General features: G+C 28.0%; 1 protein-coding gene across 1 annotated transcript in view; it reads right to left on the bottom strand.

Annotated features, from left to right (window-relative positions):
• The window catches only part of LOC119678543 (G protein-activated inward rectifier potassium channel 3-like), a 43,303-nt gene extending 29,315 nt beyond the window's left edge, over nt 1-13,988 (bottom strand). Inside the window, exon 1 of the mRNA XM_038090416.1 lies at nt 13,434-13,988. Coding sequence (XP_037946344.1) covers nt 13,434-13,789 — 356 coding nt within the window. The 5' untranslated portion in view covers nt 13,790-13,988. The remainder of the gene's footprint in view (nt 1-13,433) is intronic.
• Nucleotides 13,989-14,275: the final 287 nt, after the last annotated feature.

Here is a 14,275-nt window from a genome sequence, read left to right as displayed (position 1 = left end):
AAAAAAATAGAGATTACTTTGAACATTTTCGGTTTTTATACTATAAGTGAGCACCCCTTGAAAGAAATTTCTGGCTACGTGCTTACGCAAAGTGGCTTCGATCCACTTTAAACCAGAAATCTTGTCCCAAATTAAGAGTTTGAAAGTAGTATTCTATAAATAATAGCCATATACACGGTACAGTGTTAATATCGTAGCACACTTATACAAATATATACAGAAATATGCTATCAACTATGAACAAGGTTTGTACATTAAGCTTACAATACTACTATGCATAGTTAATAAATTTAGCAGCTTATGGAGAGCGCACGGGAGGAGCGAATATATTACATGAATAAATTATGATGCACCAACGTTAAGTCAGTCCACTATTTGTGTAGTATATTTATGCTGTATGGTTTTGATATACATATACATTCCCATAGATATATGCGCATAGACACTGAATCATAATATTTATATATAACATACTATATTAAAGAGTTATAAAAAATAAAGACCTGTATTCTTAATTTAGAATATAGAAGGTAAAAAAACTTCAGAGCTGGATAGCACAGCCTAAGTAGATCGTCGTGAAGCTTGCAACTGAATTTGAGGTGTCCGCTTAGCTATTGCCACTTATTATTAGAAGCGTTTAAGGTAAATTCATCAGTCAACTAAGAGATCTCATTTTCTCCAATTGTGTGAAAAAACAATAATAATGGAAATCGACTGCAAGATACATTGGAAGGGTCTCTTGATCAATTAACACCTGCAATATGTTGTCATTTGCTAAAGCGACATAAACAATTGAAAGTATTGTAGAATGGATGTGGTTCAAAAAATTTGATTAAACAAAAATACAATAATAATGCATCATCACTTATTTATTAGCAAATATTTCGTACATTTATATCTACATTAATAGTTTTAGTCCGCAACTAAACTATAGGTGCTCTACATCGAGTCAAAGATTTCCTAAAACCTATTCTGATAGTTTTGTTGCAATTTATTAAAGCTACGTGTATATTTTTGGATTCAGGGTACTATAAATCTTGAAACTTTATTTCTTAATTTTTTTTAATTGCCTATTTATTTCTTAATATATCTAATCAAAGGAATTAGAAATAGTTTTCTTTGTTTAGGTAATATTTTGTCTTCCATCAATCCTTTCCCTACCAGTATACTGTGGGTCTTTTCATCTCTCTCTGCCTTACTATTATACTCTCTCTAATTTACTTGCTTTCTTTCTTTCATTTTTTTCTTCATGTTTCTGTCTAATATTTCACTCTCAGGCAACTTCTCATATATATCCATATTATCCATGTCATAAGTTATGTTTTGACCAATATCAATACATTTAGTCAACTAAGCCAACAAACTACTAAAGGCAACAAACATACGTAAAATTCTTACTAATGAAGTCAGAATCACTGTACAATTCAATATTTAATTTATATGCTTCAGAGTACTCAACAATTTCGAACAGTCCCATTGAAGCCTTACATTGAAGATTAACAGAATATTGTTTAAATATCTTATATGAACTTATTGCTGGATTTCTGGATAGTTCACGATATAATCGAGAATTTAAATGTCGTGCTGCCAAGTGGAAGTTATTATTCAAGAACAAAAGGTACCAAATATGTCCACATAGCACTACACACTTTCATATCAAATCACGTTTTATTTATTCACACCATTTTTAACATCTGACATCTTTTCTAAATATTCAATTTATTAATAGTGATTCATTAAATATTATAGGAATCGTTTCTGAGTGTATTGATACATATAATTAACAATTTCATCTCCATAATACCACACAAGGCATGCGTGCAATATAGACATATGTGTCAAAAAAGGTGTTAAAAATTGTATTTATACTCTAATTAAGAAATCTATTTTAGGAATTTATTTATTTTTAATTGAAAGAATAGCCGTCCTTAACAATATTAATTGATTGATTGTAATATTTTATTTAAGTTTAACACTATCGTAAAATGTCATAACCAACCATATTAGTCTAAATAAAGAGTCTTAAAATGACTAGTGATATCTATCTTGTCTAGGTTAACTATAAAATAAGTTTATAAATAATGATATATTAAAAAGAAATGAAGTTATTAATAATACGTTTCAACGATGAATTTATATTTTGAATGATTTTAAAATATATTTACTTTTACTTTTTTATTTATAATCTTTGATATGCCTACGATTCAATTGAAAAGGTATCGAAACTACGAGTATCAACCAAAGAGGTGACATCATAGATAAACTTATCATCATAAGATAATGATGATAAGTTGTTAACTTTAGAGCGCTATGAAACTGTAGTTCTGGGATCATTCAAATATGTTCTACGAAATTTATCAATTACTTATTGGAACAGTTATTTATTTTGCAAGCAGGGGCAGTGTACTTCGTTAAAAGAACAAGAGAATATTAAAACATATTATATGCAGTAAAAAGAAATCCATTATTTTTCTGACAGATGGCTTTAGCATAAATTCGACCGGATTACGCTAAATTTCGTTAGAAAAGTTAGTTTTCGTACTAAAAAAACAGAATTGTATTCCAACAGGACGACGGTTGGATGGTAATCTGTTCTTCTCCATGGCGGCGAAAAATTTGCTTTAAGAGAGGCTTGTGAAAATCGACTGTGTCAATTTTTTGCCAATAGGAAAGAGTACTTCTATGAAAGAGGCCTAATGGCAACAAATTATCGAACAAAATTGTGTATATGTGACCTAATTCGGATCATTCTAACTATAGTAAATAACCCTGCAATTTCATGAAAAATATTGAATTTCTTTTTACTACACTTATTATATATAAACCTAGTAATGTTAAAGAAAGTTAGTATATTTCAAACATTCTAATAATCTAATAATTTTATTGTTAATACCAAATCTTCTTTTTTAGTAGTTACTGAGTTTTATAATCAGGCTAAAACCATGTTTAAGTCATAGATTGTCAAACTGTTAGCCAAGGAAGAAGAGGGTTGTGAGAAAAAACCTTCAAAAAAGTATTTAACGAAATTAATTTTTGAAAAAACCGTCAAAAAAGTATTTAAAGAGATTAATTTGTTGATGATCTTAAGCGCTAGCAATAAACGAATATATAATAAGTATTTAAATACGACGAATGTATGGTCTACATTTCTTGTACTTATGTTGAAAAAGTGACCATATATCTAGAAAACTTTCCATATTACAATGTATTTGCATTCTTTGGCTACACCACTGTTATAATATGTAACAATATAACCAAAAGTAATAGATTCATAAAAACTTTAAAGTCTTTTACTTTAACGGCGGTATTTTATTAAATAGTAAACAAATTTTAAATCAATTTTAATACTGTGTTTCTTCAATTTATATAATTTAACAATCTTATTGTTTTGTTTAGAAAAATGTATAATATTGTTTTCAAAAAAAAAAAAACTATATAATTAAATAATATTTTTATGTTAACCAATAATTATCTTACAATAAAAATCCAATTTTGTTTCAATTATGAGTATGACATCAGTGATTGTGGTTAATGAACCACGAAATATACAAATTTGAATTATTAATATTGAATAAAGATTGTCAAAATAGTAAAAAAAAGTATGAGTTAATTCTTTATAGATATTGAGCATTAAAATTGTTAATATAATTTGATAATAAAATTTTAGTAGAACTAATTTGAAATAAAATGGAAGCTTATATTGATTTATTTAGAAGAAAAAGTTAAATTAGTTATTAAAGCCATAATTTAATAAAAAAACACATAAGACAGTATGTTCTCTAGAATTTTAGTCATGGAATGTACGAATTAGCAAGATATCTGTACTATAAAAATTTTCGTTTTTACTAATGTAATAATATATAATTAATAATTAATTTTTTATGTATATTTATACATAGTGCCTCCTACGATTTTACAAGTCAATTTATTAGAACTGAATAAATTATTTAAAGTAAACATCTGCGAATTGTGAACAGTCCGATTTATATAGATACAGACCAAGATTAAAGGTTCATATGATTGATTATTGAATAGGTTCACAATTTGACCTACCGCAAAAATTATTAATTGTATCCCCAATATAACATCAAATTTGATGGCACAAATAGCATTTTATATGAACACTTTTAGCAAGATTATCTATTAATCTTGCAAATTAATTTAAAAGAATCCATATTCAATATCCATTTTTTGATGTTGATAATCTCATTAAATGTTCTCAGACTTTCAGTTATGAAAAACTATTTATTGTAAAACAATTTAAATCTTATAGGTAATTGAACTGATATATTGCTTTGTAAACAAATCTATTCGATTTTGTTGTTCTTCTGAGCATTTATTTTTTTCAGTCCATTTTTATTGTCAAGCTTTCGCAATTAATCGAAAGAGTCAATTATTTCAGGAAACAACAACACATTATAAACACCTTCTCTCCAATATAAATACAGGGTCATCAAATAAGTATTATATATATTTTAAATGTAATAATGATCATTTGTCAATATTAACGTTTGTACTTATTGTTTAGCAAATTACTATGGAAAGGCACACATCTACAAGGCGTATGATAATTGTCAAAAAATAAAAAAAAATATATTTTTCACTAATTGATTTATAGAGTTAGTGATCTTAAAATAATTGAAAAATTAAAGCCAAATCAAACTGTAGTATCTATAATATTACGAAGTCAACCAGTAAAAACAGTGCTGTAGACTAAAGTATGGTTCAAAATTGACAACAGTTACTAAGACATTATTCAAAATAATTGAAATATCCTAAAATACCAGCTAAAACAAAAACAACAACAATCACTAAGACATTATTCTGAAAAAAATGGACTATATTGAAACACCAGATAGAATACTCTTCATCATAAATTAGGATCGATTAAGGCTACTTCCCCTAAAAATGTATAGAAAGTAATACAATCAGATAACGCACACAACCCAACCCCGAAGCGTTTGATTGATCAGTACTATGATTTAAGCATTTGTATGTAGGGCAGTCTTGTATGATAATTGAAAACAGACTAAGGATTTCAATATAAAAAAAAAATTTTTTTAAAGGTATTGATATATTCATACTTATTGATCCAAAATTTTATTTCAATGGAATAATATTTGTTTTTGGTCTAACAGTACATTTATTATTAAATAACAAAAATTTGTGCCGTATATCTCAAGACTCAATAAATTATTGAAGAACAACTTAATAATATTAAGAATTCTCCTGATGAAGGTAAAAACGAATTTACCGATACACGTATAGAAATATACTAAAAACAACGATCGAAATAACAGTTAAAGTTCTGAAGAACAAAACCGACTTTAAAACTTAATAACTATTTAATTTTCTAATGTTCCGATATGAAATCCAGACTAAGATCATGCAATATAATTCAAATCGGTTTTATTCTTTGGGGTTATGTTAAATTACTGGCTTACTTTAATAAACCACAAAACTCGACGACATCAAAACCAGAATTATTTATTTATTTATCTAAATCTTCCTCTTTTGTCTCTCTCTCTTTCTCTCTCTCTCTCTCTCTCTCTCTCTCTCGCTCACTCTCTCTGTCTTTCTTTCTCTGTCGCTCTCCATGAACAAAATTCTATCTCAAATCAAAATTTATTCAAATGAAATGCACTGCATATCATTTTATCGCTTATTTTAATGCATTTCATTCAAGTTTTCTGAATTATTTAGCATTTATCAAATTTAATAGGAAATACCGCTTGGCTAAAGGCCAAATTAAAATTTTAATTATTTTTTTTATTACATTATACGTTTTCATTGTTAATAAATTCTGATTTTATTAGATTTTTACAATATTTCAGTTTTACAATCTTGTGTTTTTATTCACTACCCGTAAGATAAGTTTTTTTGAGTTACATGTTTAAATGGAATTTGAAAGTAAAATAATGTGTTTTTAATAATGTTTATCAAATTAACAGTACAACCACATAAAAAGAACTAATCAAATATAGTATTCAAAAAACAAAATTAAATGAAAACAATATTGCTGAGAACTAAAAATGTAAATTAAATATGTACATATAATGGTTTCTTATTTTATAATTAACTGACCGTACCCTACATATATTACTAGAACTAGAAAACTTTTGAAACTTCGACACTTAAATTCTGCGTTTTATAAAACAACAACGTGCCTCAAAGCTTTGATTGAGTTGGGTTATAACGTAGGTAAGTGATGGTAATGGTGAGAATGCGTGGTATCTGGACTCTCAATTAAGAATTTTTACTTCAATAGTATTTAGCATCAGTTTTTAGATAGCCAATCTGGGTCCAGGGGTCGATTTGACCAGTTTTGTTGTATGTTAGCAATCTTAAACATTAATCTTAAGTAAGGAGGTTATCGCCTATCTACCATTAAGCCTTGCTTGGCATCACATGATTCCAAGCTGCCTCTATACTGGGCATAAGCTATCTAAAAATTACCTCCATCTTTGCCTTCAACAAATTTCACTTAACGGTTTTCATAAGGTATGACCAGTCCAGCCAAACTTTCTCTTGCGGATATTTATGTTGATATCGTTTGTAATCGTTTTGTCCCACAGTCAATAGCTGTTACACTTCCCAAGTATTGAAATTCATTTACTTTTTCCACGATTTGGCCTTGAAGTTCGAGTCGCTCATTGCATGATGTATAAATTCGCATTTCTTTAGTTTTTTGTGCATTGATGTTAAACCCAAGTTTGTCATTTCTGCTTCCAGATTGTCCAGTTTTCGCTGCATATTGGTAAAAAAAATGCGTTAATTCTCATTTATCGTCTGCATAATCCAAAGTTTCTAGTCGGTTATTCGGTCTAAAGGGTTAAGAAAAGATGCCACGGCTATTATTTTCAGTTGCACGTTTAGAAATAGCATTGATAACGATTAAAAACGGCACGGGTGACAATATATGTACATCACTGCCATACTCCAGACATTGCACTAAAAGTATCCGCCATTTTACCTTCACATTTAAAACAGTTGTAGCTGCTGCGTATGAGAGAGATTATCATCTCCGGGATACCGAAATATTCGGTATCCCGGATGTATCCCATAATATAGAGATTTAATACTAACTAGTAATTCGATTCAAGGATTTAGAAGTGAATAAAATATGAACAGACAACAATTAAATTTTTATATAGATACATTGATTGGGAAAATTTAGTAATTCCTCTTCCAAATAATATAATATGAATAATATTTTGTGCAGAGAATAAAATAAAACTAAACATAAAAGATTTCAGAGAAATGAATAAAGTTAAATGAACTAATTAAATACATCATTTGAACACAATTATTTAAATAACCTTAGATTAAACTTCTCCCACATACTTTGAAATTCTCTTACGAAGAGAGCTAACACCGATAAAATGACTATACTCTCACTCAAATCTTTTTTTCGGAAAAAAAATTTTTAATCTATAGCATTATGTAGTATAGACTTCATAATATACAATAACTATATAGTCAAGTAAACAAATTAAGGAATATGAAAAATTTTAATTATTGTTAAAAAATAAATATTGAATAAATTAAAATAAATTATTAAATTTTTACCCATCAATATAATGATAGATTATATTTTTAATTACACTTTTTTATATAATCATTGTTATTTACAAAACCAAATATTGTGAATAATTTTCCCAATTGTTGTATTAACTTTTATACAAATACGATTTTTTATTTTTAATACTAATATTTACACAAAACTAACATCTATTTTCTAAGCGTAACCTCCATATAAGCTTTTGAAGTTATTTAAAATGATTTTCCGGTAAGTTTTTGTGAACTTATTTACTGTCAACTAAATATCTAACAAGATGTTATGACATCTAACAAGTACTTACGTTAGCGCTACTAGTAGATGATGCACAAACTCACATAGATGCTAACGTTACCGATTGTTTGGGGGTTTCCCTAATATCTAAAACAAATCATTGACTTCGTTTTGTTTGCTTGTTTATTTATCATAAATTATAAGGTATCTTTAATAAAGCGTTGTATATAGTTTTATTTAGGTATGCCAAAAAAGACGTATTTATAGTAAGTGGTTTAGGTCAAAATGAAAATACCATGAAAAATAAAATTAACATAGAAACTGATTCTTCCAATCCACGAACTCAAAACCTATTAATACCTATTATTTCAAAGATAAGGAAAGTCTATTTGATTGTAAAGCTATCCTTAATTGCTCATAGTGTCACTAAATAGAAATACAAACTATTGTTTGTACAAGCCCTGCGTATTTAAGAACGCCAATATGGTCTAAGACAGCCTTTCGTTTTATTTAGATATTTGTATTACAATATAAATCAATTAATGCATCAATTTTTTATAACAAAACTTTATTTTAAAATTAATATATGTAAACTACGTTTTTGTATCTTATTTTTTTGGACACCTTTAATAATTCCTAACCAATTTTTTCATTAATTGAAGTAGTCGGATGTATAGTAATATATAACAACTCCGAAAATAATTTTTTTTTAATTATCATAAAAATTCATGCACTCATTTACTATCATTTGAATAGGTAGACAGATAATCAGATAGCACTTAATTAATTCAATAAATAATACTCATCGATAATATGTTAAGAATCTTATAGGTTCCTACATATCATTACCAGCTTACAATCATCTCGAAAAACCTAACATAACTTTTCATAATTAGAAATATATTATAAAAAGATATATAAGGGCGTTCAATACCTTTTACACAAAGTTGTTGAAATTTCTCTAACAGAATCTCTTCAGATTATCCGTTTACTTATGTAGCAAATATATTTAATTACTGGAGTACTAATTGTATCTATTAGTTCCTCAAAATATTTACTATAGTAGTCCACATTTTGGACAATATTTCCAACTTTCTGGTCAGGGGACTCGCATGGTTAAAACCAGTTTCATATAATATATGTATTAAGTTTCTTTTTTCTTTGTTTTCCCTTGAGAGAGAGAGAGAGAGAGAGAGTATCTCTAACACATATTCTCTCCATCATTTTTGCTCTCTTTTCCCATATCCCAATATTTCTGTTCTAATGAATTATTAAACATTGATATTTCACTCGGAAGTGAATGAAATTTTTATTGCTAATGTAAAATAAAAAATACATATAAAATAATGTGAAAGTTTGAAAATATTTTTATTAACATTAAATTCTGCCCACATCTTCGAATAATTTAGCCATGAGTACTTTTACTAGTTATTGCGGATAAACATACTTTAACGCCATTTTTATTTAAGTATTCAAAATAGTCCAAATAGTCGAAAATGTATAAAAACAAATATATATTTTAAAAATGTTCACTTCCAGCTGTTTTAATATTATTTATAGCAGATTGACACTTAAAGAGAAATCATTCATTGCCTTTATTCTTTGTAATACTTTATTCTCATTTTTATTTTCATTTTTATTTTTATATTCAATTTTATTTTTAATTTTATTCTATTTAAACACTTTTTTCGCTATTGTTTAAGATTCGTTCTACTTTTAGCAAGAAATTCATAAATATTCTTCGTCAAAAATTTGCTCGGTTTTAACCTTCAGTTGATGATTATTTTGAAAGCAATTAGTGAGTTTATTTTGAAATCTTATGGCAACACTTCTCTGTGATGAGTGTCAGTGAAGATAAACTAGGTGTTACAGATGTTAGATGTATAGATAATTAACAACAAAACTTATGGTTTCCATTTCCTTTCATACCTCATCTGTTCTTTAACTTATTTATGATATTGAAGGCGGTTAGAAAATATTTTATCTAATGGTGTCGGAAAGTGGAGAATGATATTTTTTTTCATAGCCTCAACCGAAAAATTGTATATAAGAATTATCAATAAATGCATATATGGTATAAAAAAACATCGTTTACATTTTTGACAAAGGAATTACTTCAAGTGAAGACTTGTAGTATATTTTGCTATGGTATTTGATATGTGGGCCAGAGCGTTAACCCATGTATGTATATTAAAATATTTAGAATCAAAAGCCATGAAAATTGATTTTTTGTATATATATTGTTTCCTATACGTCAATTAACTTACTGTCGCTTGCCTTCCATTTATGACCTGGACTTATCAGAAAGGTTAGTTGTGTAAAAATATATCAAATTTATAAAAAATTTTATGCTTCTCTACTTTTCTCTCTATCTGTTTTAAGATTATTACATATAATAATTGTTGGTTTGTAGTATAATCCAATAATCATACATGTATAATGTATAGCCCATATATAATGTAATGTATAATTTTTAATAGATTCTATAAAATTTAATTAGAGTTTCCTACTTACTACTAATTTCCGCTAATTGCTTTATAGAAATATTGTAATAAAAATTTTTATTGCCTGCCTTACACATTTTTACATGTTCTGAGCCATTGATAAGATAATCAAAGCCTTGTTCGCCGTTATTGTTATTTTGTGTTTTATCTCATGTGATGATGATACCGGAAAATCGAAATGTACGAGTATTCATATATCTACTTTTTTACTTCTCTTTTTTCGGCAATGTGAAAATTATATTATTTATTTATTTATTTTTAAAAATCTTCGCGTTTTTGGTTATAAAATCTCAGTGGGTGGACAATTAAGTTTAATTCTCTACATGTTATTTTATCTTTTGACAAGTACTCATGGCTGCTGTTTTTTCCTGTGTACATTTGTGTACATTTTTTGAAGTGTACTCATTCCATGAAATCACAGCTAAATGAGATTTATTTCGTGCCTCCTGCTGTGCCTCAATTAGATTAGTTGTATTAGATTTTCTTTTCTTTTTTTTTCTATAGTCAAATTTCTCTATAGTGCAATTTACTTAATGTACTTAATTCGATTTAATAGCAATTATCGTAGTTGATATGTGAGATACATTCGCATATCAAACCAAATTTTTTTCAGTTTACTATTCTAAATTTAAGAATTAACTTATAAAATTTATAAGTGATAGACCGAAGAAAGATGATAAAATTTATCATCTTTATCATTTGAATAAAACTACAAAATATTTAAAAAAATAAAAATTAAACTTAAACAAAATGTGACTTCTTCGAAAATTGAAAATTTTAATTTGTAAAGAATAAAAAATAAAATATAGATATTTTTTATCTATGAATGAATACTATGAATAGAAAAAATGATTATCGGAATGGTATTTAGAATCAATGAACATAAGCTTCGCCGGTACATCACTATTCACGCTTCAGAAAAACAATACCTCGGTAATTATACTAAACTGCGCTTACATACCTCAAGCTAAAAATATCATTTTTTTAAGGATTCACTTAAATAAAAAATTGTTATGGCATTTATGCAAAGTAATTAAGAATTTCAAATCAAACTTCAAGTTGTGAAACTCCATTGGGTACTCTGTAGCCAATCCCTTTCTAGTTTATGTCCTGAAGTTATTTTATATAAATCATCATTAAAAAAGTTTGGCCATATGGTCTTCATTAATTAGTATGTATGTATGTGAATAAAATATTGACTCCTATAAACCGAACAGTCAAAAATATTAATGGTGATCACAAAAGCACAGTGGCACAGAAACAAAAAAATTCTTAAAGATCTTAATAAAAAAATTAAAAATTTGTAGAAATATAGCAGAAATACGTTGAAAAGCAGAACCATTTAATGGTAACCTTTTAGCTAGAAAACCTACTTTAACGGTTGCACATTCAGAAATGAATATATGTAAGAGACCACCCGGGCACAATCACAGTCTAAACTAAACTTATCTTATGTTATTAAAATTATAACTTTTTCTCTTTTTGTTTTCTATTTCAAATCCTTTCTCCTTGCAAGAACCCGAAACTCTAAACCTTCTATTCAACCGAACATTATTCCTTTCTATTCATATAAACCCAGCTTCATTTATGTAGTGGTCCGTAAGCTTAAAAATAAATTATTAAGCTTAGTTGACTTGTAGTTGTTTACTATAAATCTAAAATCTTTTTGTTAGTCTCTAATTCCATGGATAGCAGAAAAAGTCTAAATTTGTATATTATGTGGTCCCAACAATTTATCAGAAACGACAACGACTTCGTCATTCAAAACATTGTTTTTCACAAATGTTTATTTCCAATGTAGCTGACTATGGGTGTCAAATAGTGACAATTGATGAGACATAGATCCATTCATTCACAACTGAGGGAACACTACAAGCCAGAGATTGGGTAGAGCCCGAGGGTAGTGCTCCCAAACAACCGCGAACTTAACAATCGGGTGGAAAGGTTTTAGCTTCCCTATTTTGGGACTCAAGTAGAATAATTTTCATAGTCTTTTTGGAAAAACAATATCATCAGACAACTATTGATTATTTTTGGATCGATAGAATGAAAAATTCAATCACATTTATCCAAGAAAAAGTTTTGTTTTTGCAGAATAACGCACCCGCTCACACGTCAATGAAAACCATGGCAAAATTAAATCAATTACGGTACGAACTGCTTCTTCACCCACCATATTCTCCAGTTTTGGCTCCCAGTGACTATTAGCTGTATCCAAACTTTAAAATATAGCTCTAGGGAAAGATATTTGCTTCAAATAATAGAGTGGAATGGAACACTTAAGAGGACTTGATAAATCATATTATTAAAAAGGTTTATTGAAGCATAAATTATTATTTTCCAAAAAGAATGCGTTTTATTACTTAGGACGGGTATTTATTAATCCATGTAGTAGATAACCAAATCGCACCGACGACAAATTAATCTATTTTATAAATCACCGGAAATGAATGTATTATATTGTGCATCAAAAAATCAAGTTATAAATTCTGGCTTAGCAAAATATAACGGATTACTTAAATTTCACTCTAATCATTTTAATATTAAATAATATTTAAATCGTGTTGCTAAAAACTTTTGCTATGGTACAAGCCAGGACCATTAAATTTAGTTCTTAAATAAAGCATCTGTACGCATTATCTGTCGTACTCATTCGAATAGTTAGCAAAGACATTTGGTGACAACAAAATCTAGATTTGAGCTGCATAATTATAAATATAATTCATAGTAGCTTTCCAAAATTTCAAAATCCATTAGAAACATTCACCAATGGTTCAGTTTAAAAAGTTTGTTGAGCAGAGTTTTTAAATACATAATATAATAATAAAGCTTGATGATGATTTAAAAGCTGTCTTACTGAATTAAGCATCCTGAACACGTTGAGAAAGTCAATACTATAATCGCATTAATTATAAGAGAATCGTTCATTAGTTATTTATTTATAATTTATGCCATTAGATATTTCACTCTTAAATGATTTTTAACTGGACTTCAAAAGATATTTAAGTATTTAAGGGACAACATCAAACGAAGATTTACTCAATCAATACGAGAAATGACTTTTCACTTTTCAAATTATATTAATTTAATAATTTTATAGCGTTAATATTCTTTAAAATATCTTATATAAAATTTACCTTGTTATAGGACCCGGTGACTCGCTAACTGCTTTCAGTGATCTTCTTAAATGTTTATGGAATGTACCGAGTATAGATTCTTTACGTGCAACTGATGCACTATTTTCACTACCACCACCGCAACCGTCACCACCATCAAGCACACTGTCACCGCCGTCCTTACCACAAATCGGTGCTAGATGATCCATTGTAAGTGGACTAGTTTCTTTTTGGCCAATTGTGTGCCTATCACTAATAAGTTTACCGTCGGAATTTGTCATTCTAACGATCACAGCTCCATTTCCTGTACTATCCTTATCGTCGAGTAACTTTGTCCAGGCGTGCTCGCCTATATTTTCTGTTTTGTCCATAATCATTCTGTGGATTGTGGTTCTTTGCGTGCACTCGTATATAAATTCAATTGTTTCGATAAATGCATGCAATATTTTGGCAATTTACAGCAAAAATTTTGCAAACTATTTTTGCAATACTCAATTTTGTTCAAGCCGAGCACAATCATCGAGTTAGTTGCGTGCCAAGTATTTGGGTGCGTTTGAAAATTTTTGAATTCGCGCGGTAAACTGTAAAGAAATGAATGTCGTTTAGTTATAAAATTTCAATAACATTGAATTTAAAAATATTTAATTTTTTAGTAATTAAACTAAGCAGTTAAAAAGCATTCATTAAAGAAACTCTGACGATTGTTTACGTTCTGAAACTCGCTAAGTCTTACGAATAATTTATGACAAAACAATAATATGGGGAAGCACCAAAAGATTACTAATAATATAAGACACATACAGGGTGTAATTTATGAATCTCTCACATTTTTAACATATTTTAAGCAAATTTTTGACGCTACT

The sequence above is a fragment of the Teleopsis dalmanni genome, chromosome 2 (assembly GCF_002237135.1).
Source record: "Teleopsis dalmanni isolate 2A chromosome 2, ASM223713v2, whole genome shotgun sequence".
NCBI lineage: Eukaryota > Metazoa > Arthropoda > Insecta > Diptera > Diopsidae > Teleopsis > Teleopsis dalmanni.
Note: the sequence above shows the minus strand (reverse complement) of the source record. Positions and strands in the feature narration are given on the sequence as shown.